General features: G+C 43.5%; 1 protein-coding gene across 2 annotated transcripts in view; it reads left to right on the top strand.

Annotated features, from left to right (window-relative positions):
* Positions 1-22,984, top strand: part of USP34 (ubiquitin specific peptidase 34) — a 208,147-nt gene that overhangs the window by 104,552 nt on the left and 80,611 nt on the right. For both annotated transcript variants that reach the window (XM_040429731.1, XM_040429733.1), the window contains 10 exons: positions 205-291; positions 7,328-7,528; positions 9,621-9,703; positions 14,032-14,072; positions 15,614-15,738; positions 16,626-16,778; positions 18,110-18,214; positions 19,197-19,252; positions 19,615-19,735; positions 20,097-20,280. In XM_040429731.1, the coding sequence (XP_040285665.1) occupies positions 205-291; positions 7,328-7,528; positions 9,621-9,703; positions 14,032-14,072; positions 15,614-15,738; positions 16,626-16,778; positions 18,110-18,214; positions 19,197-19,252; positions 19,615-19,735; positions 20,097-20,280 (1,156 nt within the window). The remainder of the gene's footprint in view (positions 1-204; positions 292-7,327; positions 7,529-9,620; positions 9,704-14,031; positions 14,073-15,613; positions 15,739-16,625; positions 16,779-18,109; positions 18,215-19,196; positions 19,253-19,614; positions 19,736-20,096; positions 20,281-22,984) is intronic.

The following is a 22,984-nucleotide window of genomic DNA, read 5'->3' as shown; positions in this document are numbered from 1 at the left end:
GCTTGTGGGTCTGTAGGTCAGTTTTAGATAGTGTTTTTTTTTTTGTTTGTTTTTTTATACATCCACCATCCTAATAAATAATGCTCAAAACAACTGGTAATTTAATTTGTGTGAATATTTTAATATGTGTTGGTGGAGAAAGCGAAAACTGTCAGATGTTTAAGCATTGAACCAATAAGTGTTTGACTCCCTACGTATTCTTAGTTTGTTGCTGCAGGGGGTCTGCAACAGCTGATAGAAATATTTAATTCTGGAATTCTGGAGCCCAAGGATCAAGAGTCTTGGACTGTGGTAAGTTTTTCCTATGTCAGAATTATGTCATGTTAGGCCTTATCCACAGACACAGATGTATTCAGGATCTGTATCACAGAGTTCCTGAATACGCCACCCTGTATTTCAAATGGGGATGTGGATATCACTGTACTTGGGGTAGTTTGCATGAAAAATCAATTTCACCATGCTGTAAATCAAATGGTTTCTCTTTGAACACCATTTACATAGGGACTTATGTCAAATGGCTTTATATAAAAGAAAGGATCAAAGGAAAAATTTCAATGGGTATTGATCCTCGAGGTGGACATATTAAAACACCTCAAAAAGAGATTGTTGTTAATTTAATTATGTTGTGCAATCAGTAAATCATGGCACAAGTGTCTATGCAAAAATATAAATGATTGTTTATACAATAACTTAAATACAATCAAAGCTTAAAGGGGTTATCCGACTTAAATAAATCTATTCTAATTGCATTTATTGTAGACCAGTGAAAGATTCTTAAAATCACTTTCATCACCTATCTATCACTGTTTGGCCAGTTCAGTTCAGGGTCATGTTACACCTGACGTCAGTAAGCCTGCTCTGCTGGTGACGTCTCGTTTACAAGCTTTTCCCTGCTTGAGGGAGTGTCCAGGCTGTGTAAATGAGAAGTCAGAGCCTCTGGTGCCCTCCCGCTCTCCTCACACTGCCGGCTCTGCTCTGCTGCTGATGTCTCGTTTACAAGCTTCTCTCTGCTTGAGGGAGTGTCCAGGCTGTGTAAACGAGACGTCAGAGCCTCTGGTGCCCTCCCCCCTCCAGCTCTTGTCACTGCCTCGGCTCTGCTATGCGATCGCTCATGTGCAGTACAAACCAGAGCCGAGGCGATCTCTTCTCCAGCAGCACAGGGTATGTTTGTCCCTCCTGCATTCACTGGGGCTAGAGGTGGCAGTTTGTAAACGTTCCCCTCTGCATCTGGGGATCATTATTACAGCCCCCCCCCCACACACTAGTACACATTCAACACCCCCTGGGAAATATAAATAAATTATTGGCCATCATTATTATGATCATCATCATCATTATTCAGCTATATAAAATCCTTATCTGCCACCAATATATGGATTTATCTAAGCAATATCCATATTGAATATAAAGGCAAAACGGTGGTTTATTAGACCCAAAGTCAAACAAGCGACGTTTCGACAGCTTATTGCTGTCTTTGTCAAGCAAAGTGCACATGTGACTCAAACGTAGTATAAATAGGGGTGTCAATCCAAAACATATTAGCATCAATCATATGTATCATGATATAGATAAACATCTTACAATCTGAGGGTGATTACAAACTATACATGTGTTTAAAATGCCAATGTCTGGCAAACATAGTGCATATATAATAATAAAGTACAAATATAATGTGTCCTGTATAATGTGGAGGGAAGCATAATTAGTGCAGGTGACAGTGTTAATTAAGTGAATTAAAAACCTCACTGTCCGGTGGGGAACTGCATGTTGCATGGATCGTACGCAGTGGCGTCCCGGTTCTCACACTGCGCATGCGCGAGAGCGGTAAATCTCGCGATAACCGCGGTGGTCAGAGGCCGGGAAACAGCCTATACCAAAATGGCCAGAGCGGTCTCCCATACAATGTGCGCATGTCTAGTACGTAATTGGTGCCGCCCAGGTGAATGCTGGGTGCCGCCCAGCAATCACTATGTTGTCGTAGTCATAGAGATGAATAATGAGCACTCGCACCAGGTAAATAATAAAAACTAGCAGCAGATAATGCGATCCGAGAAAAGAATCGGCGATACTGTCCACGGATCCACCAGATAAACTTAGTGAGGTCACCGGGCAGACGCCGATCCATACTGTGATCGCAAATAAAAGAGATAGTGTGTCATCCAATAGTGACGGATCATAATGAGAGCCATCAGTATAGGAGGGAGAGATGAGCGTCACCGGGAAATACCCACGGACTGTCATCTATCCCTCCTCAGGGGGCGCCACAATCTCTCAAAAAAGGAAAAATTATAATAAATATCCAAATTTTGTGAAAAATGTAAATATATTAACTAGCTGGGTGGACATCCAATACTCAATAGACAACAATATGCATAAGCACTATATAGAAAATAAATTGCATTATATATAACAAAAATAGGCGGAACCGGAATAATCCACTGCAATGACGATATATGACGTGTCATACAGAACCCCAATCACGGCAGTGAAGTTGAAAAAAACCTAAAAACAAAAGAGAATATTTTAGTATATACCTCATGGAAAATTACTTGATTAGACATATATGTATATGTACATGTGCAATAAACCCACAGCAGGAAATAGGATTACAGCCGTCACAAGAAAGAGACATTAATTGTGAACAGTAAAAAAAAACGTCACACCTTAAAGTCCACATTAAGCCCATTGGGTCTCAACGTATTTGGACAGTATCGCCGATTCTTTTCTCGGATCGCATTATCTGCTGCTAGTTTTTATTATTTACCTGGTGCGAGTGCTCATTATTCATCTCTATGACTACGACAACATAGTGATTGCTGGGCGGCACCCAGCATTCACCTGGGCGGCACCAATTACGTACTAGACATGCGCACATTGTATGGGAGACCGCTGTGGCCATTTTGGTATAGGCTGTTTCCCGGCCTCTGACCACCGCGGTTATCGCGAGATTTACCGCTCTCGCGCATGCGCAGTGTGAGAATCGGGACGCCACTGCGTACGATCCATGCAACATACAGTTCCCCACCGGACAGTGAGGTTTTTAATTCACTTAATTAACACTGTCACCTGCACTAATTATGCTTCCCTCCACATTATACAGGACACATTATATTTGTACTTTATTATTATATATGCACTATGTTTGCCAGACATTGGCATTTTAACACATGTATAGTTTGTAATCACCCTCAGATTGTAAGATGTTTATCTATATCATGATACATATGATTGATGCTAATATGTTTTGGATTGACACCCCTATTTATACTACATTTGAGTCACATGTGCACTTTGCTTGACAAAGACAGCAATAAGCTGTCGAAACGTCGCTTGTTTGACTTTGGGTCTAATAAACCACCGTTTTGCCTTTATCTCCTGGAGTGCTGCTGGCTATTCTTTACCTCTAGCTTATTGGACCTAGGTGCAGGTTCACATTTGCCGGACGTGCACCCCTCGTTTACACAGTGTGCTGCCTCCTCATTTTTTCAATCATATTGAATATATATATTTGAATAATATAGATATTGCTTAGATACAGATAATGCTAATGATATTTTCACACTAGCGGCAGGACGTATCCGACAGGCTGTTCACCCTGTCGGATCCGCCCTGCCGCTATTTGCCCGTGCCGCTGGACGAATCCGTTATTGCAATGCATTTCTAGATGGATCCGCACCTGGATCCGTCTACAAATGCTGTCAGTTGTCACACTGATTGGCGGATCCGGCGGGCAGCTCCGACGATGGAACTGCCTGCCGGATCACACTAACACTAGTGTTGAAAGTACCATAAAAAGTCGAAAATCCAGGACTTTTAGTCAAGTGGCCGCTCGCTGTGCACTGCCGTGCTGCGCCATAGCTCCACCACCGTCTCCTTTATAGTCAATGGGGACAGAGCGGCAGTCCAGCGGCACGGCAAAATAGCGGCTGGCCGGATCCGACAGGGTGAACAGCCTGTTGGATCGATCCTGCCTCTAGTGTGAAAGTAGCCTTAGGCTCCATTCACACATCCGCAAATGGGTCCACATTTGTTCTGCAATTTTGCGGAACGGGTGCGGACCCATTCATTTTCTATGGTGACGGAATTTTGAATTAGTGCAAATACGTCCTCCTTGATATACTGTAATAACAGAAAATTTTTAGACTAGAAATAAAACCAAACATGAAAGAAATGTATGTAAAATAACATAACTTACACTGTGCAGCTGCAATGTGACAGGAAGATCTTCTGCCCTGTGTGTGTATTTATTTATTTTTATGCAAAGTGCAGAGCAGGGTGAGGGAAAGGTCAGGTTGTTCACGCCCAGAAATATTCATGAGGCAGAGCTCAGGCTTTGTTGTTACACGCCCCCTCACCTTGTACTTGAGCATGTAAACAAAGCAATGACAGGACCATGAAAAGGTGCAAATATGGGTTTTAACTTGATGAAATCAAGCTTCACCAAATTATATGTATATCCTGATGGATTTTAAGTGTTTTTTTTTTTTTTTTTAAATTAACTCGGATAACCCCTTTTAATCCGTGTAAAGTTCAATAATATGCAATAACACACAGTGATAGGCAGTACCCAAAACTCGTCACTAGATGGCACTAATACAAAGACCAACGTATATACGGTACCTCTCAAACATAAGATGTAATACGATCTGTCTCGACCACAATCATCAGATATAACACTCAATAATGTTAATGAGAAATACGAACCCTTGCTCTGCACAAAACTATGACAAATCTCAGATAATTGGGTAGGATTGTCACACAACTTATAAATGATCAAGCCTGGTATTGACTATAGAATGAAATTATTCCAATCAGAGAATTTCCTTTGAAATCCATATTTAGATCTTTTATGCAATAATATGCATCTTTACTGAATAGTGACAATATTGATGTAGCACTTTTAAGAACTATACATCCGCCATACAACAGGGAGTTTTCTAAATATCAGGCTAGTTAATTTCTATCAACACTACACGGAATAAAGTTATACGTTACCCGAGAATGCAGATGATGTGCAGAGACTAAGGGAAGTCTGCTCCAAAGTCTGTTCTGGTCATTGGGATCTTTCTCTTTGGGCTTTCTTTGTTTCTTTGTGTTTTCCTTGTTCCCCCTGTCTTTCTTCCTGTTGCTCTTCTTTTTTTTTTTCTTTTCCCCCCTCGTGTGTGTGTGTGTGTGTGTGTGTGGTTTTTGATCACAAACTTATTAGTTAGACACACCTTCCTAACTTGGAGTTTTCCAATCATTGTCGGCAAGGCGTGTACATATCATAATGACGGTGATGTCATTGTATTACCCAAAATGCATTTCTGCTGTTGGTGTAATGTTACTTATTTACCCCTAGGTGACACTATTACCTAAGCTATTAGTATCATCCTAGTAAGGGTTAAATATCCAAGTATGACTTTATCTCACATTCTATACACATGACATATGGAACCTTAATCCAGAGCTGAGGGATTAATTTTGCCACAAAAACTAACTAAAACACAGACTTTTGGGTACCATTTAGACTTTAGACCCATACTCTCAGATTTATGTACCGATAATATAATGAACCTTGTTCTCTCACAGACATCTGTGCCTCCTCTGCTACTCCAACGGGTGATTGATGGTTAGTTAAAATAACACATCTTTCCCTAGACAGAGACTCATTAGCAAGGTTTATACCTAAACTGTTTTTATCATACTCTAGGAATATATGCGTTCCTATTGAGAAATATATATAACGGATACATAAACGTCCTTCATAATATTCAATATAAAACAATACATAGGTCCTATTTATTTTCTTATTCAAAAACTAAGGTTGATTATACGTGTATATAGATATTACAGATTTTCTGCTTCATTAATAGATACCAAACTGTAGAGGTAATTAGCACCAGCTGCGTCTAGAAAATATCCTAATCTTAGTAATAAATCTATAAGGAGACAAGAATGCCTCTTCTCAGACTGGTACATTCATGAGAAGAAATCTTATGAACAGTGTCCTTTCCATGAACTTCTCTCAGCCATCTTTAAAATACATTATATATATATATATATATATATATAACAATATGGCCTCTTATAGGTCTAATCAAATCCACTATAATTAGGATATTTAGATATAGATATTATATACTTATGGAAAAGCACAACACTTACTAGCTTTACTTCGCAGCTAGATTTTATTTAGTTGCAGACATCAGGGGAACTTGAACTACCTGCTCTGCATAAAAACTATTAAGATCTTTTCTTTACAGTGGGGGTGGAGGGGGGGGGGGCGGGTGGGGGAGTTTTCCAACCTGTGTTAGCCTGATAGAGACCAAAAATACCCGATTTTCTCCTCCTTTGACTGCAAACAGCGTAAGCGCCCGAAGCTTTACTAGTACATGTGCAGAATGTACACATTTTGAACAGAGCCTTAGAATGAAATGGTTCCAATGCCCTCATTACTAATGTGATAAAATATTGGTTTAAATATTAGACATGCTGGAAATTAAGACTGGAAGTATATGAATGGCCGCCTTCTGCAGACGTCTGCCCTAATAATCTTCTGTTAGGGTACTTGATTGTAATACTGTCTGGGGCAGGATAGCTTGATCTGGCGTCTCCCTTCTCCCAACTGTACTGCCATATATTAGAAAATTATACTCCTGTTCTATGAGTCGCCAGTTTTATTATAACAGAATTAAAGGGGTTGTCTGACTTCAGCAAACAGCATTTATGTAGAGGTAGTTAATACAAGCCACTTACTAATGTATTGTTATTATCCATTTTGCTTCCTTTGCTTGCTGGATTAATTTTTCCATCACATTATACATTGTTCTTTTCCATGGTTACGATCACAATGGAATCCATCAGTGGTGGTCGTGCTTACACTGTATCGGAAAAAGCACTAGCCTATGTGCGCTACCAAGGTCCAACCACCAAATAGGCCGGCGGTTTTTCCTATACTGTGCAAGCACGGCCACCACTAATGGATTGCAGGGTGGTCGTAACCATGGAAACAAGCAGTGTATAAAGTGATGGAAAAATTTATCCAGCCAGCAAAGGAAGCAATATGGGTAATAATACATTAGTAAGTGCCTTGTATTAACTTCCTTTACATAATAAGTGCTATTTGCTGAAGTGAGACAACCCCTTTCAGTCATTTTTTTTTGTTTTAAAGATGTAAAACCATAAAAAGAATTATCTGTAATGTTATAATCTGCAGTCATAACTTATATAATGTGATTTATGTGTTATTTTGTAAGATATGTTCACTTGCTCATTCTTGGATAGAAATAACATTGAGCATTAAATTGTGCTTCATTTAGTGTTCATTCTGTCTGTGTCTCTACAGTGGCAGCTGGACTGTTTAGCGTGTTTGCTGAAGTTGATATGTCAGTTTGCTGTGGACCCGACAGATCTGGATCTGGCATATCATGATGTATTTGCCTGGTCCGGGATAGCAGAGAGCCACAGAAAAAGAGCGTGGCCTGGCAAGTCACGAAAATCATCTGCAGATCACTCAAAGGGCCTTCATATCCCACGTTTAACAGAGGTACACCTTCCCCACTAATCCGTCTCTTCTAAAGTTTGTTTGGTGCATTTTTTTAAATTTTATAATGTTTAATCCATCTTTTGTCTATTGTACAGTAAAGTCTCAGAAAGGCAGCTATCAGTCTCCGGGTTTCCTGTAGTAGATTTAAATGCTGCTCCCATTGGCATTAAATTGGATTTCCAGTACTTTAATATTGACGGCCTATCTTTGGGATCGTAAGGAGTCCCACACCCACACCGGTCAGCTGTTCTGCAGCAGCTCAAGTGCTGGAATCTCACAGCTCTGTCCATTTCTGTGGTGGATGGTGCTGGTTACTGCAGCAAGGCTCCCATTCAGAGAGTGTGTGTGCAGTTTTGACCATACAGGACTGCTGATGGCACCAAGTAGGGGCTGGGGAGACCATTACAAACTTTGTTGTAGCATCCAGCAAGGAGTCCACTACAGCTTTCATGCAGATGGTAGGGGCTGCAAAGTAGCTCAGTGCAAGAGCAGAATCTGACAAATAAGTTCTTGTTCACAATGCCCATGGAGTTTAGTAGGAGTTGGATCAATCCGTTTCCAGTTATCTCATCCTAGTGGTGGCTGCAGGCAGCTGGAGCTTTCTGTCCATTCTGTGTGACAGAGGACAGAAGAAAATTTTATGTTTTAAAAGGTATTTATTAGAGTATTGAACAGTATATCACACAATACAGCAAAATAAAAAGATAAATGAAAATAAATATAAGTGTACGTGCATGGGTACATAGGAAAATATTGGGGTTTCATAGTCCCATATATTACTGGTCATTAAGTAATAATATAGCACTTCACACCCTGAATAAGTTTTCTATAAAGTAATACAATAGTGAAAATCTGTGGAATAGGAAGAGGACAACCAGGGCTCCCAGGCGGAAGATGTATCTGTGCGGATGGCATTAAGTCTTTCATATAAGAGTATCCTATTGGTTCTATCTAGAACCGCTTGGAAACTGAGCTGTATGAATTCGAGCAGCCAAGAGTATGCACCAGAAGAAGATTTTAAGCTGAATCAGGAAAGCAGTCTCTACTGTATATAGATGCACATTATGGAATTAACACACAACTGATAATTTACTTTGGAACTATTTACATTAAATAAATAAATAAATACAAATTTCCACATGTACTTTATACCATTGTCTTATCCCACTGAAATCAGCGGGTTCAGGCAGTATTTATGTATGGGCCTGTGTCCAGATTCAGTCAAGAAAACAACTAGCGTCTTACCACTTGAAATACATTTGCATGTAGAATGGGAGAAGGTGTGGCAGCCTGCTTTCACTTGTACAAGAAGCAGGTGCTGCTTAAAGTTTGGGGGAATGCCCTTATAAATCCTTTAATAGCAAAATATGCCTTTCATTTGATTTCAGGGGAGTTAAAGTTCTGATATCCATTTGGCAGTATTTTAATAACATTGGCAGTAAAATTATTATTATTATTAGACTTTTATTAACTAAATAATCATTAATAATAATTGCTTATCCTGTATCTTAGTCTACTTTCACACTTGCGTTGCTTTCCGGTATTGAGATCCGGCAGAGGATCTCAAAACCGGAAAAAAAGTCTTCATTTAGTCCTCATGCATTCCGAATGGAAAGAGATCCGTTCAGGATGCATCAGGAGGTCTTTCGTTCCGGCAGCATTCTGTTTTGTGACCGGACCCAAAACCGCTGAGAGCTGCGGTTTTGTGTCCAGTCGTAAAAATGGACAAAAACCAGATCAGGCACTGAAAACAATTTTTAAGTCAACGGTGATGGATCAGTTTTTTAGGAGCCCAAAAAAAATTCTAACGGAACGGATGCATCCTAATGTACAAAATCAAAACGGATCAGTTTAATTCCGTTATCGAAATTTTCTGCCGGATCTCCATACCGGAATTAACGACGCAAGTGTGAAACAGGCCTTAAATCGCTTTCAATTTGTTTGCAATGTTTTTATTTAAAAATGTTGGGTGATGTAGACCCACACCGTTCCCATTAATCCAGCTGTTCTAGAGCTTTGGTGTACTTTGTTTAATATGCACTTAAACCATTGTTTTTTAAAGCTTTGGCTTCTACATTTTGTCTCCCTGAAGGTTTTTCTTGTTCTTGTCCAAGGAACCTGTTTGATTCAGCGCTTAATTTCCGTGGCTTACACCTACGATAATTTAGCCCAACGGTAAGCATAGTGGTTTTATAGATCACACCTACGTCTGTGCTGGTTTTGAATATTTCTTTGGTCACTAGATAACATAATATTTCTCGCCCATATTCATTGGGGGGACACAGGAACCGTGGGTATAGCTATGTCCTCTAGGAGGCATTGACACTAGTAAAAGCTGTTAGCTCCTCCCCTGGCAGCTATACCCCCTCCAGCCTGGAGAGAGAGCTTCAGTTTTTTCTAGTGTCAATAGGAGGCGAGACCTCCCTGCTCTGCAGGGATATCCTGAAGATTTTTTATTTTATTTTTATTTTTTTCCTTCTTTTTCAGATGGGACAACAGTGGACGCCTCGCCTCCCTGTTCTCCCGGGGTCGAGTTGCGCCAGTGCCGGTCATCCGCACTGCTGCTTCCCCCACAGAAGACAAGGTGGACCAGGGCAGCCTCGCTCCCCTGCATCCCGCCAGCCAAGGGGTCACCCATCCAAGCCCCCCTTTTCCAGCATCCTGCCATTACGGTGCCAGTAGCTGAAGGGGTGACCCTGCTGGACCAGAGGAGGGGTGAAGATGGCGGCAAGTCAGAAGATGAGGTGAGTACACGGGACTAGGTAAGTATGTCCATTCTGACATGGGTTAACCCTCCTGGGTCGTCTGGTCTTCTCCCTCTTGGTGGCAATAGATTCTACAGGTACAAGGTTTTTAGCAAGCCCAGCACCTCACTCCCCCTCTGGTTCTAACCCCTGGCACAGATGCTCATTGTTGTCCTCCAGGCGGGACAACTGCACTCTGGCGCAAATTCTTCCTGCCCTGCTCCCCCTCCCCCAGAAGCATGCTGAGCCCGCCCCGGTCCTAAAAATGGCCTTAACCATTTCATGCACAGCCACCTCTTTAGGCTGGCATATCTGGGGATCCACCCCTGTGCACGCTGGTAATGCAGAGGATTTTAACCCTTTCCTGCCTCTTGTGCGCTTGAGGCCGGCATCGTATTTAAAAAAATAAAAATAAATAAATTAATGTGCGCCATACTGGTCCCCCTCCTCAGCCCTCACTACCGCGGGACCAACCTGTCTGTGTGGTACCACACTGGGCCATGTCCTATCTTGGATAGGGAGGACCTCTCATATTCCCAATCCGCCCTCCAGGGCCATTTGGTTGATAATTCTCCACCTTCGTAAATCCCGTGGAGGACAGTTGAAGTATTCCCAATGCATCCTCCAGGTCGTTTGGTTTATATTTCTCCACCTGTGCAATCCAGTGAAGGATCACTGATTCAGACCCTGACATGAATCTGAAGCAATCTCCTAAGATTGCGTCTACAGTGGCCAGCAGCACTTGTCGTAGGCATTACCCTCTTCCTTAGGCGGAGTAATTGCACTACTTTGGGATACAGTACTGACCTTATACATTGTCCCCTGTCATAGGTAGACTAAGTACAATAACACTCGTTCGGTGCCGGACGTATACATTCCCCCTTCTGTAGGTGGTGGAATTGCATCTCCACTGGGTTCGGTACCTGCCGTATTCAATAGCTCCTTCCACAGGTGACAGGATGACATTATCACTGGTTACAAGGTGTGCTATATGCATTACCCCCTTAGGTGCTAATTGCACTCCCACAGGGTACAGGACTCGCCATATGCACTAGTTCTCGCTGTGGGCATTAACCCTCCTTTATAGGTGGGATATTTTCCCTACCACTGGCTTAAGTACTCCGTACGCATTCCATCTTCCATAGGTAGGGTAATTGCACCACCTTTGGATACGGTCCGACTGTTGCGCTATCCTCCCATAGCCGGAGTGTTACACATCACTGTGCTTCCTGCCTGCCTTGCTCCCTTTCGCAAGTGATCCACTAGCGGGGGAATAACTGAATATCTTCAGATACGGCAATTCAACAGTCAGTACTCAACGGTGCCCGGTACTCTTACTCTAGTGCTATATGAGTGCCACCAGTGGATACGGTGGCTATGCTCATTGTGTTCTTTTTGGTACTGGTTTTGGCCATGATTATAACTCCTCTGTCTTCTCAGGGGGTTTACTAGCATCACTTGTGTCCTAGAGACTCCCATCTCCATGGGTCTTCATTGTTCCAGTCGGTCATGATATTGTCCGCATCAGTGGTAGTGCGTACACCATTGCACATATATGGTGAGTACGTTCCAACGAGTCGAGTGCTTCACTGACCGTATTCTCTATCCACCACTCCTCCTCCTCTGGGAAAGTGGTTATGCTGGCACTCTGGTAGCAGCTACAGCGTGTTTTCCTCCACAGGTGCAGCCTTTCTCTAATGCTTGAGTTCGTGGTCGCTGCAGTGAGACATCCCCTCAGGTAGGGGCCCTACTCTGGCGCCAGATTGGCCTATCAGCGCCTATCCAGGTAGAGTTCTTAAGGTTGCTCTACTTAAACTGGGGCAGTATGGTACGTGGCTTCTACGGATAGTCTCAGGCCTCCCTCTCAGTTTTTTGCGCTGACGGGGCGAGCATTGGCTATTACTGTGGGAGCGGTATTGCATACCATTACATACTTGGGGTCTGTCTGTTTAGTTTTTTCGTCAGGTCATGGACTCTTCTACAACTGAATTCCTTGGCTACTTCTGTATAGCGCCAGTCTCTACAGGAAATGGGCTTGAACCTAGCCTATTCTTTCCCTGTCCCTTGCCTCCTCTGGATCATGATTCATAGACACCCCGCATGCCTTGCTAGTTCCTATGTTACTACCTTCCCTCATCTGCATATGCACGGGGTATTCTTTTAGTGGCCTTCCATTCCAGGAACTCTACGGTCCCAACTGGTGGGCTGTGGCGCCCTCCACCTCCCTCCACCTCCCTCCTTCTATAGGGACTCCTTCCATTGGTCTGGGTGTGCTAACGGTATACTACATGAAAGCTTCCCACCTTCTCTCCTGAGCAGGAGTTCCGGAAACATACGACATGGATGCCCTGACATCTTCTTGGCGGGAGTTTCTTCTCTCCTACCCAGGGTTCTACGGAGGATCAGATGGAGGGCATTCCGAAAAATCCTAGTCGCTCCTTATTGGCCCCGTCGCGCGTGGTACGCCGATCTCGTTCTCCTTCTAGGAGATGTCTCTTGTCACTGCCACTCTGACGACCTTCCTTTAGGGTCCGGTCTTACATCGGCATTTAGGGTCTTGGTTGACGGCGTGGCCTCCCCTGGTGCCCATGGAAACCTTCTTTCAGGGAGTGGCACATACGGTTCCTCCGTACCGTCCTTTACCGCCTTGGGATCTGAATATAGTTCTCTCAGAGTTCCAGTCTTATCCCTTTGAGCCCTTGGGGAGACATCTCTCTCCGGCTCCTGTCCTAGAAGGTAGTTTTTTTTTTTCTTGTGGCTCTCATCCATCAGACCGGTGTTTCGAGTTGGGAGGGCTCTCTTGCAGAGAACCCTTCCTGGGTCTTCACAAGGATAAGGCAGTTCCCTGGGTCATTCCTTTTTTCTCCCGAAGGTGGTCTCTGTCTTCCACTTCAATGTAGGAATTGTCCTTCCTTCACTGTCCCTCTCCTTCACGCCCTAAGGCAGGGAGCTACGTCATTGGCAGCCTCCAGTCCCTTCTGGCGTACGGAACCCCCTTTTTTTGTCATCCGGAGGTTCCACGGAAAGGATTGGCGGCCTCCGAGGGGCAATTGCACGATGGATTCGGTCTGCAATTGCCTTACCGTTCTGTCCTTAAGTGTCACGGCTCGCTCCCCTGAACGGTGGACGCTTCTTGGGCTCTGAGGCATTGCGCCTCGGCTGCGCAGTTGTGTAATGCGGCTTCCGTTCCTCCTTACACACATTCAAAGATTTTTCCAGGTGCATTCTTATGCATCTGTGGCCGCTGCTTAGCCCGCAAGGTCTTGCACGCGGCAGTTTCTTAGCTACCAGCAGGGACGCTTGCTTCCATGGGTTTGTGGTTTTTCCCTCCCCGTGGACTGCTCTTGAACGTCCCACGGTTCCTGTGTCCCCCAATAAATATGGGCGAGAAAAGGAGATTTTTGTATAACTTACCAGTAAAATCTCTCTCGCTCTTCATTGGGGGACACAGCACCCACCCAGTATTGTTGTTCGTCCACAGTTGTGGCTGTTGCTGGTTAGAATCTAGTTCGGTTCTTGGCATTGATGCTGTTACGTTATTTAGTTGGTTTACTTGCTTCTCCTACTGCTTCTCACAAACTGAAGCTCTCTCTCCAGGCTGGAGGGGGTATAGCTGCCAGGGGAGGAGCTAACAGCTTTTACTAGTGTCAACGCCTCCTAGAGGACATAGCTATACCACGGTTCCTGTGTCCCCCAATGAAGAGCGAGAAAGAGATTTTACTGGTAAGTTATACAAAAATCTCTTTTTTTTTCTTGCAGGGTTTTGAAGGCACAGTCTGACCATCGTTCAAGGCATGAAGGTATTTAGTCAATTGATGGTATTTACTGTCATCTGTCTATATTTAGGTGCATTGTTATATCCTACTGATGCCGATGAGCAGAGTGAAGTGGCCGCAGTCTTCAAACAGATGCCACATGTCCTGCATATTTACACAGGCGCACACATTCTGGCAGATCCTTTATCTACAGCGCCACTTCATTCCAGTGAATCTCTTAAAGGGGTTGTCCGAGTTATGAAAAAAATAAATATAGCACTGAAAATCTGATGGGCAGCAATATATAACTAAGCTAAGCAAGTTTTATGCAAAAAATATATATATATATTTCTGCATTTTCCCTGGTTCTCTTCTGGCCCTTTGTTTACATGCAATAAAAACAATCTCTACCCTGCTCTGCTAAGGGAGTGGATACAAGAGCTGCCCTGAGTGACATGTCTGCCTGCTGGGAGACTCCTCAGCATGTTGTATGTGTAGGACTACAAGTCCCACATGTATAATGACACTGCTAATACACACAGGATTTTCCCCCTACCTTCTTGTGCAATGCTCTCTCTAGTCCTTCAGCTCTTGTGCCCAGAATTGTCACTGCGTCAGATACCCAGTGTGTGCAGCTGAAGGGGTTAAGAATCCTAGGGAAGAGAGCAGTCTGCAGTGAAGGGGGGCGTGGCCAGCACAGTGACGTCTCGTTTACAGGCAAACAAAGTTTATCAGAGCAGGGAGAGAAGCTGACATCACAGGTCATGTGACCCTCACTGAAATCTGAGAAACCAGCCACTGGAGATGAAGTGAGTTAATTGGAAAGCTGTTATATTTGCCCAGTTAGGAACATAGAACAAAAAAATAACTTGGACAACCCCTTTAAGAACAGGCTCTCAAGTCTCGTAAAACCCCTTTAATAATATTGCTACCCTATTTTGAAAAGATTCTTGCTTCCCTGATGACAACCATAGACATTTGTCATTAGGTTCCTTTATAAATATTTGCATCGTGTTTGACAAAAATGTCAATTAATAGCTCATCTGTGTGCTATTATATCGAGGGGCTTATATTTAAAGGCCCCTTTACACAGGCTGAAAAATGGCAGTTATTGGGGCAGAGCGCTCCTGATAATTGCCATGTGTGAAGGTGCTGCTGATGAGCAAGCAAAAGCTTGTTCATCAGTTGAGAGAATTGTTGGTGCGGACACCAAGCTCGTTGTTTCTGGTCTGCGGACCCTCCTGTGTAAACTGAAATCTGCTGCCCAGAAACAATTAATCTTTATGGCCACTTTAGTGATGGCTCCTTCCCATACAGTGGAGGTGATTGCATAGAAGTGAATCTCTCACTCTAATGAGCAAGCAATTATTGGGTCCGACCGGTTTGTTCCTGATAATTGCCTGCATGGTCAGTCCATGTAAATGGGCCTTTACTTATGGGAAGTATTTGAAAGCTTTTGTAATTATTGCAACTGTTTGTAATTCAGAGACAGTCATGGGCTGGTTTATAGCATTGCTGTGCATTGGGTCTGAGGACAGGCATTCTGCTGGGCCATTAATACATTTCTTGTGTTTTACTTCCAACAGTTACACATTATTCCATGTGGCTAATGGTCAGCTGGGCTCATTGTTGTTCTGCTGTGAAATCCAGTCTGGCAGACAGCGACAATTTACAGGATTGGCTTAAAAAATTAACTCTTCTTATTCCTGAGGTAAGACATTAGAGTTTAAAAACTCTTTACTGATACTTTACTAAGGATAGATGTTTAAAGGGGTTGTCTCACTGCAGCAAATGGCCTATATCATGTATACAAAGTAAATACAAGGCACTTATGTATTGGGATTGTCCATATTGCCTCCATTTGCTGGCTTCATTCATTTTTCCATCACATCATACACTGCACTTTTCCATGGTTACGACCACCCTGAAACCCAGCAGCAGTGGCCGTGCTTGCATATTGTAGGAAAAAGTGCCAGCCTCTCTGGTGGCCGGGACCATGTAAATGCGCACAGGATGGCGCTTTTTCCTATAATGGGCAAGCACGGCCACCGCTGATGGATTGCAGGGTGGTCTGTAATCATGGAAACAAGCAATTTATAATGTGATGGAAAAATGAATCCAGCCAGCAAAGGAGGGAATATCAACAATCACAATACATTAGTAAGTGCCTTGTATTAACTTTGTCTACATGATAGATGCCATTTGCTGAAGTGAGACAACCCCTTTAATATTTAAATCCTGCAGAGCTCTTATAATTTTATTTCCATTTCAAAATCTGTTAACACACTGCCTTAAGCTAGCTATGCACATTGTGTGTATATCGACAGAATCTGCCGGTTTTGGCAGGTGTACCTGACCATCTTTTTTGTATAGTGGTCTTCTAACTCTTCCCCGATAGCTAATGTCAGGGGAGAGAAGGATTGGGCAAATTAGACTCAATTGCCCAATGATTTTGTTAGCTTGAACCTAAAAAATGCATTTTATCATTAATATAAATTTTTTGTTGAATGCAGGACTTTGAAGTCCTTAAAATTTAAACCTTAAAAATGTATTTATTTTAATTTTTTTTCCCCATTTTTTTATCCTTTTTTTTATTAGACTGCAGTACGTCATGAATCATGCAATGGTCTGTACAAACTGTCCCTTTCTGGTCTGGATGGTGGTGATTCAATAAACAGATCCTTTTTGCTTCTGGCTGCATCAACGTTGTTAAAATTTCTTCCTGATGCTCAAGCACTAAAGCCTATTCAGGTAAGTCACGGTAGTAATGATTATATTCATGTAAATGTAATGCAGACCTTAATATTACTTGACATGATTCACTTCACTGGATACATTAAAACCATCTGCAAAATTGTTTCCGGTTTAAAGTGTCCTGCCATTAAAATCCTTTTTTACATAAATCAGTAGTGCAATCATTTGTCTGTAACATATCTTATGGGAAATCTGCTTCTCCTTCCAGCAGCCTGTGTAGTTTCCTTGCTGCAGGATTTCTGCAAATCTTCAGAGACATCCTTAGGTACCAGAGCATTCGTGTAGAGTAAAACAGTAAACCGGCAGGGAGGGGGGAGATGCAGCTGCAGTTTGTCAGTGAAGCAGCATGGGCAGCAGGAAGGGAAATCTAATATGCTCAGAGCATACAGCATTACTCGAACATCACCCTAATTTTACCCCTTCAGCACAATTGAATAATTTATTTTTGTTTTGTTTTTTATGGCCACGTGTTTTTTTTTGTTTCCCATGGACCATTAGCTAACCACTGCTGTTTTTGCAGCAAAAAAGCGCCTAATACTGCCGGTGAAAAAAACAATACCTTAAAAGCAAAAGTGCTGAAAAACCTTAATGAGGGTACATTCAGACAACTAAGTATTTTTCGGTTCGCAAATTGCAGATCCGCAAAACACGGATTCTGCATTTTGCGGAACGTACAGGGCCAGACCTATATAGAAATGCCTATACTTGTCCGCAATTGTGGACAAGAATATGACATGCTCTATATTTTATATTTTTGAAATGTCCAACAAATACGGCCGTCTGAATGAGCCCTGAATGAGCTTTATGTGACTGATCCTGTAGCAATAAGGTCAAGCAGAGGTACATAGCATTATAAATCATGATAATGCCCTGCGCTCCAGAAAGGAAGACCACGCTCTCACACGGAATGCAATGGACTTACTCGTGTGAACCAGCCCTAAAGGAGTTGTCTCCCCACAGACATCCCCCTTTATATGAGAGCTATGTCATTGATTGACTGATCACCACAGATCTGTCTCCCAAATGTTCCTTTTGCAGTAGCCACTGCAAGGAAAACTATGAAATCTTCCAGATGAATAAGCTGTCCATGTTATACATAGATGGGGCCTTGTGACTACATGCGCTTTAAATCAGAACTTTACTGGATATTGCTTTTGAAGCAGAAGTTTGGATTTAGCAGTTTCTGCTTTGTTTGCATCCACTGGTCAGAATACTGTAGTATGGACCGCATGTCCGAGAACTGTACTGTTGTCTGTGGAAGTATATAGCTATGAGCCTGTTTTTGGTTTATTTATTTTTTTAACTAAATTTTGTTTTTATGTTTGTAGATTGAAGACTATGAGGAGGAAACGATTTTACGACCTGGATGTAAAGAATATTTTTGGTTACTGTGTAAACTGATTGATAACATCCATGTCAAAGATGCCAGCCAGGTATCATTAGTTTTTTTTGCGTTTGAATACAGGTGGTTCACAGTGTACAAATATACAGCAATGTCTTCATGCTTTAGACAGTTATTAGTGTACATGTTTGGATTCATATTATGGTTATTGTGTAGAGAACCAGCTTTTATTGTCACCTAATTTTGAAGCAACGTTAGAATCTTTCCGTAATTCCCAGATATTCAGAAGGAAAGAGGTCTCTCAGATTTGGCAAATGGTGGGAAGTTGGGACTTTTACCTATCATGTGGATATACCATAAATTTGTTATGTAAGACTTGTTTATAGCCATTTTTACACCTTTTCTTCTTGCTACCCCTAAGGGTGTTTTCACACTAGCGTTAAAGTTTTCCGGTATTGAGTTCCATCATAGGGGCTCAATACCTGAAATAAACGCATCAGTTTTATCCCAATGCATTCTGAATGGAAAGCAATCCGTTCAGTATGCATCAGGATGTCTTCAGTTCAGTCCCTTTTACGGCATTTAACCGGAGTAAATACCGCAGCATGCTGCGGTATTTTCTCCGGCCAAAATTTAGGAGCACTTGCCTGATTGCTGGATCCGGGATTAATTTCCCAAAGTGTTCCGGAAAAACTGATTCGGTTTCCAGTTCTGCGCATGCGCAGACATTTAAATCTGTGAAAAAGAAAATACCGGATCCGTTTTTCCGGATGACACCGGAGAGACGGTATTTCAATGCATTTGTCAGATGGATCCGGAAACAAATGATAGACATTTACATACGGATTTCCGGATCCGGCAGGCAGTTCCGACAATGGAACTGCCTGCCAGATTCTTCTAACGCTAGTGTGAAAGTACCCTAATATAGACATGGCTTTACTAGGCCAGATTTTAACTTATTCGATTGACTTGATCTGTTGTAACTATGTTTGGACTATTACTATACAAAACTACACCCTTCTGGTGTTTTCATAAATGTAATGCATTGACATTTTTTGCCATTTCTATCCTAGACAACATTGCTTGATTTAGATGCACTAGCACGACATCTGGCTGACTGCATTCGCAGGTAGGTTTTTTTTAATTTTTTTTATCACTACTTCGTGTCCTTAAAGGATATTCCTTTTTTACCCAATAAAGCTTAGTTGTGCAATTTTTTCTAATGCACTTTGTGCATCAATTCTTCAGCTTCCATGCTCTTTGCTTGCAGTCCTTGAATGGAAGCATTCATTGTTTCCTTCCAGAAGATGAAACTCTCTCTTGGTGCATGTCTTCTTACATTTCATAACGCTATGCACCTGTAAACTTGAAGGTTCCTATTCAGTGACCACAAGCAGAGTTCTTGAAACCCATGAGGAATTTAAAAACCCGTGTTTTACCCTGTTGTAGGAGCCCTTTCACTAAACATACTTATTTTATTTCCCTTCATAGCAGAGAAATCCTGGATTACCAGGATGGCAATGTAGAAGATGATGGAATGACAGGACTCCTGAGGTTGGCAACCAGTGTCATCAAGCATAAACCGCCTTTCAAATTTTCAAGAGAAGGACAGGTGGGGTAAATTAATTACAGCGGTTGTCTGGGAAATAAGTATTGATGGCCTATTCCTCGCCAGTCAGCTATTTGAAGGGGCTGTGAGCTGCAGCCTCTTCACAGTATACCAAGCACAGCACCAAGCATTGTATAGCTGCTGTGCTTGGTTTTGCAGGCCACATGACTGATAGTCGTGACGTCACAAACTGCTGAACAGCAGGGGAGCTGAGTTTCGGACCCCTACAAATCTGAGAAAAGCTCACTTAAATTTAAGTCCTAGACAACCCTTTTAATGCTGCCAATTATAAAAAATGAATTTGCAAATGTGTCCAAGATGTTACAGTTTGGTTTTTATCTTTTATTTTATTTTTTTATTTCAGGAGTTCCTCAGAGATGTTTTTAACCTCCTGTTCATGTTACCAAGTTTAAAGGACAAATTGCAGCCCAAATGTAAATCTCATTCTTCCCGAGCAGCAGCATACGACCTCTTAGTGGAAATGGTGAAGGGCTCGGTGGAGAACTACAGGCTGTTACACAATTGGGTGATGGCACAGCACATGCAGTGTAAGAGCAGAGTATTTCATATACTATACTTTCATGTCTACCCTCTCTTGCTCTCTTACCCCATTCATGGCCAGAGGTTTTCTCCCCTCTGTATATAGCATTCATTTTTTGGAATCCTGAACATTTTATTTTTTTAAACTGCAGATAATGTTAAAATTATGTGTCAAGAAGCTAATTTTACAAGCTCATTGTTCCTCCTAGATTACTTTAAATTTATTTATTTTCTGTAACTTGAGACATACAGAAACAATGTAGATCTCTGAGCTATGCAGTTTCCGTAACTCCTTTTCTTGCTCGTATCATTGGGGGACACATGACCGTGGGTATAGCTGCTTGCTTGCCACTAGGAGGCGACACTAGGCTGAAAAGTGATAACTCCTCCCCTGCCGGCTATACCCCCTCCAGCCTGGAGAGAGCATATCAGTTTTTAGCTTGGTGTTGTAGAAAGCAGACCTCCCTGCTTTTGCAGGGCGGCTTCCCTTTCTTATTTTTTCTTTTTTGTTTTATCTTTTCCACATTTAGGTAGAGGAAACAGAGGCGCTTGCCCCTCTGTCTACCCCGGGAGCTAGGCCGGTGTCGGATTCCCTCACCGCTCGCCATCCCCAAGAAGCAAAAGTGGACCAGGGCAGCCCAGCTCCCCTGCTTCCCGCCAGCCAAAGGGTCACCTGAATCCGGCGAGACCCTCCGCCATTCCAGTCTCCTGCCACTTCGGGTGCCAGCTGCTGAAGAGGTGACCCTGCTGGTACTCTGAGAAGGGGTGAAGAGAAGAGGATGAAGATGGGGTGTGTAGTCCGGATTGGGTAAGTATTCTCAGCTCTCCCCCCGGGTTCCCCTATCTAGTTATTTAAGTCCGGTGGCTTGCGCCTATTCTTCCCGGTCTGTGGGGTCTGTGTCTGCTATCTAACAGGGCGCATTTCTAGCATTTCGGGGGCCTCACGTTATCCGGCCTGTGGGGTGAGCACCTGCGGCTGGTATGCAACCAGGGCATTTGAGAGCGCCGCTCCGGACACTCTGCTTCCCGGCCGCCTACCGGTACTCGGCCTGCGCTGTTTCTTGCGGCCACGGGGTGGGTTCCCGCGGCAGGTGGACGCAAGCGGGCACGTCCTGGTTGGCCGTGCGCCGCAACTTTCATTCCAGTTATGGAGGGGGCGGTTTCGTCCCTCAGGCGCGAATTCTCCCCGACTAGCTGTCCCCCTCCCCCAGGTGCCCTCTGAGTTCCGCCTCCGGTCCTCTAAGCTGGGTTAACCCTTCATGGTGCCGCCTCTTTGCAGCCGGCACTGGATTATCCGGTGTTCCGTCTCTGCAGGCCAAATACCTTAAGTTTAAGGATTTTCACCCCTTCCTGCCTCTTGTCCATTTGGCGGGGGCATCACAGGTAGTCCTGCCCTCGTCAGCCCACATAACCGCAGGACCACCCTGACGGGGCCGTTTGGATGATAATACTCCACCTGCGCAAATCCAGGGGAGCACATCTGAAGGATTCCCAATCCACCCTCCTGGGTCGTTTGGTTGATAATTCTCCACCTGCGCAATCCAATGGAGGACCTCTGGAAGTTCCCAATCCACCCTCCTGGGTCGTTGGTTGATTAAGTACCGCCCACACAATCCAGTGAGTGGTCCTGTAGAGGTTCCGATTCCACCTCCTGGGTGGTTTGATTGTTATATCTCCACCGGCACAGCCTGCAACTGCCATGGCTAGATGCTGAGAGGTAGAACTGTGCACGAGCGGGCCAGAGCAGGTCATAATTCCTCCTCGGTCTCCTCCGCACCTCCACCCTTCCCTTCCTGCAGGGGTTAGTTCTGAGGGACGGGGGGAGGTCAGTTCTTCGGACTCTGATATGAATCCAGTTCAATCTTCTAAGATTGCATCCATACCAGCCAGCAGTACTGATTGTATGCATTACCCCCTTCCTTAGGCGGCATTTGCATTACTACTGGATACATTACTTAACTTATGTATTCCGTCCTTCCACAGGTGGACTAACTGCACTAGCACTGGTCTCAGTGCCAGCCATTGGCGTCCCCCCTTTCCGTAGTTGACGGAATTGCTGTTCCACTGGGTACAGTACTGGCAGTATGCATTAGCCTCTCTCATAGGAGGCGTTATGGCGTTATCACTGGTGGCAGTGTCTACCGTAAGCATTACCCCCTTACATAGGTGGAGGAATTTATCTTCCCACCGGGTACAGGACTAATCATATGCATTACCCCCTTCCATAGGGGCGTAATTCTCTACCATTGGATTCAGTTCCTGCTGGGTGCATTACTCCCTGCCATAGGTGAGGTACTTGCGCTACCTCAGGATACAGTACTTCCTGTATATTTTTCTCCCCTTCATAGGTGGAGTAATTACACTTCCACTGAGTGCAGTGCTTACCGTAGATATTCACTACGGGGAAATCACTAAGCATCTTTGCATGCTTTAATTCAACTACGCCACGACACTAGATACCTTGGCTTCCTTCACAGGTGGGCCGTGGCAACAGTCGTTATCGTTGGTGTCTTGTACTCTTCATCTAGTGGTAAATGATACTACCACTGGATACTGTGGCTACTCCCATACTGTATCCTCCCTTTTCTTCCGGTGCTGGTTGGGGGCGCAGATATGTCGACCTTTGTTCTCTCAGGGGGTTCACCCTGCAACACTTAGGTGCCCTAGAGACCCCCATCCCCATGGGCCTTCACAGTTCAGGTCGGTCATGAA

The sequence above is a fragment of the Bufo bufo genome, chromosome 4, assembly GCF_905171765.1.
Source record: "Bufo bufo chromosome 4, aBufBuf1.1, whole genome shotgun sequence".
NCBI classification, from domain to species: Eukaryota; Metazoa; Chordata; class Amphibia; order Anura; family Bufonidae; genus Bufo; species Bufo bufo.
The sequence above is the reverse complement of the archived record's forward strand: the minus strand, read 5'-3'. Positions and strand labels throughout refer to the sequence as shown.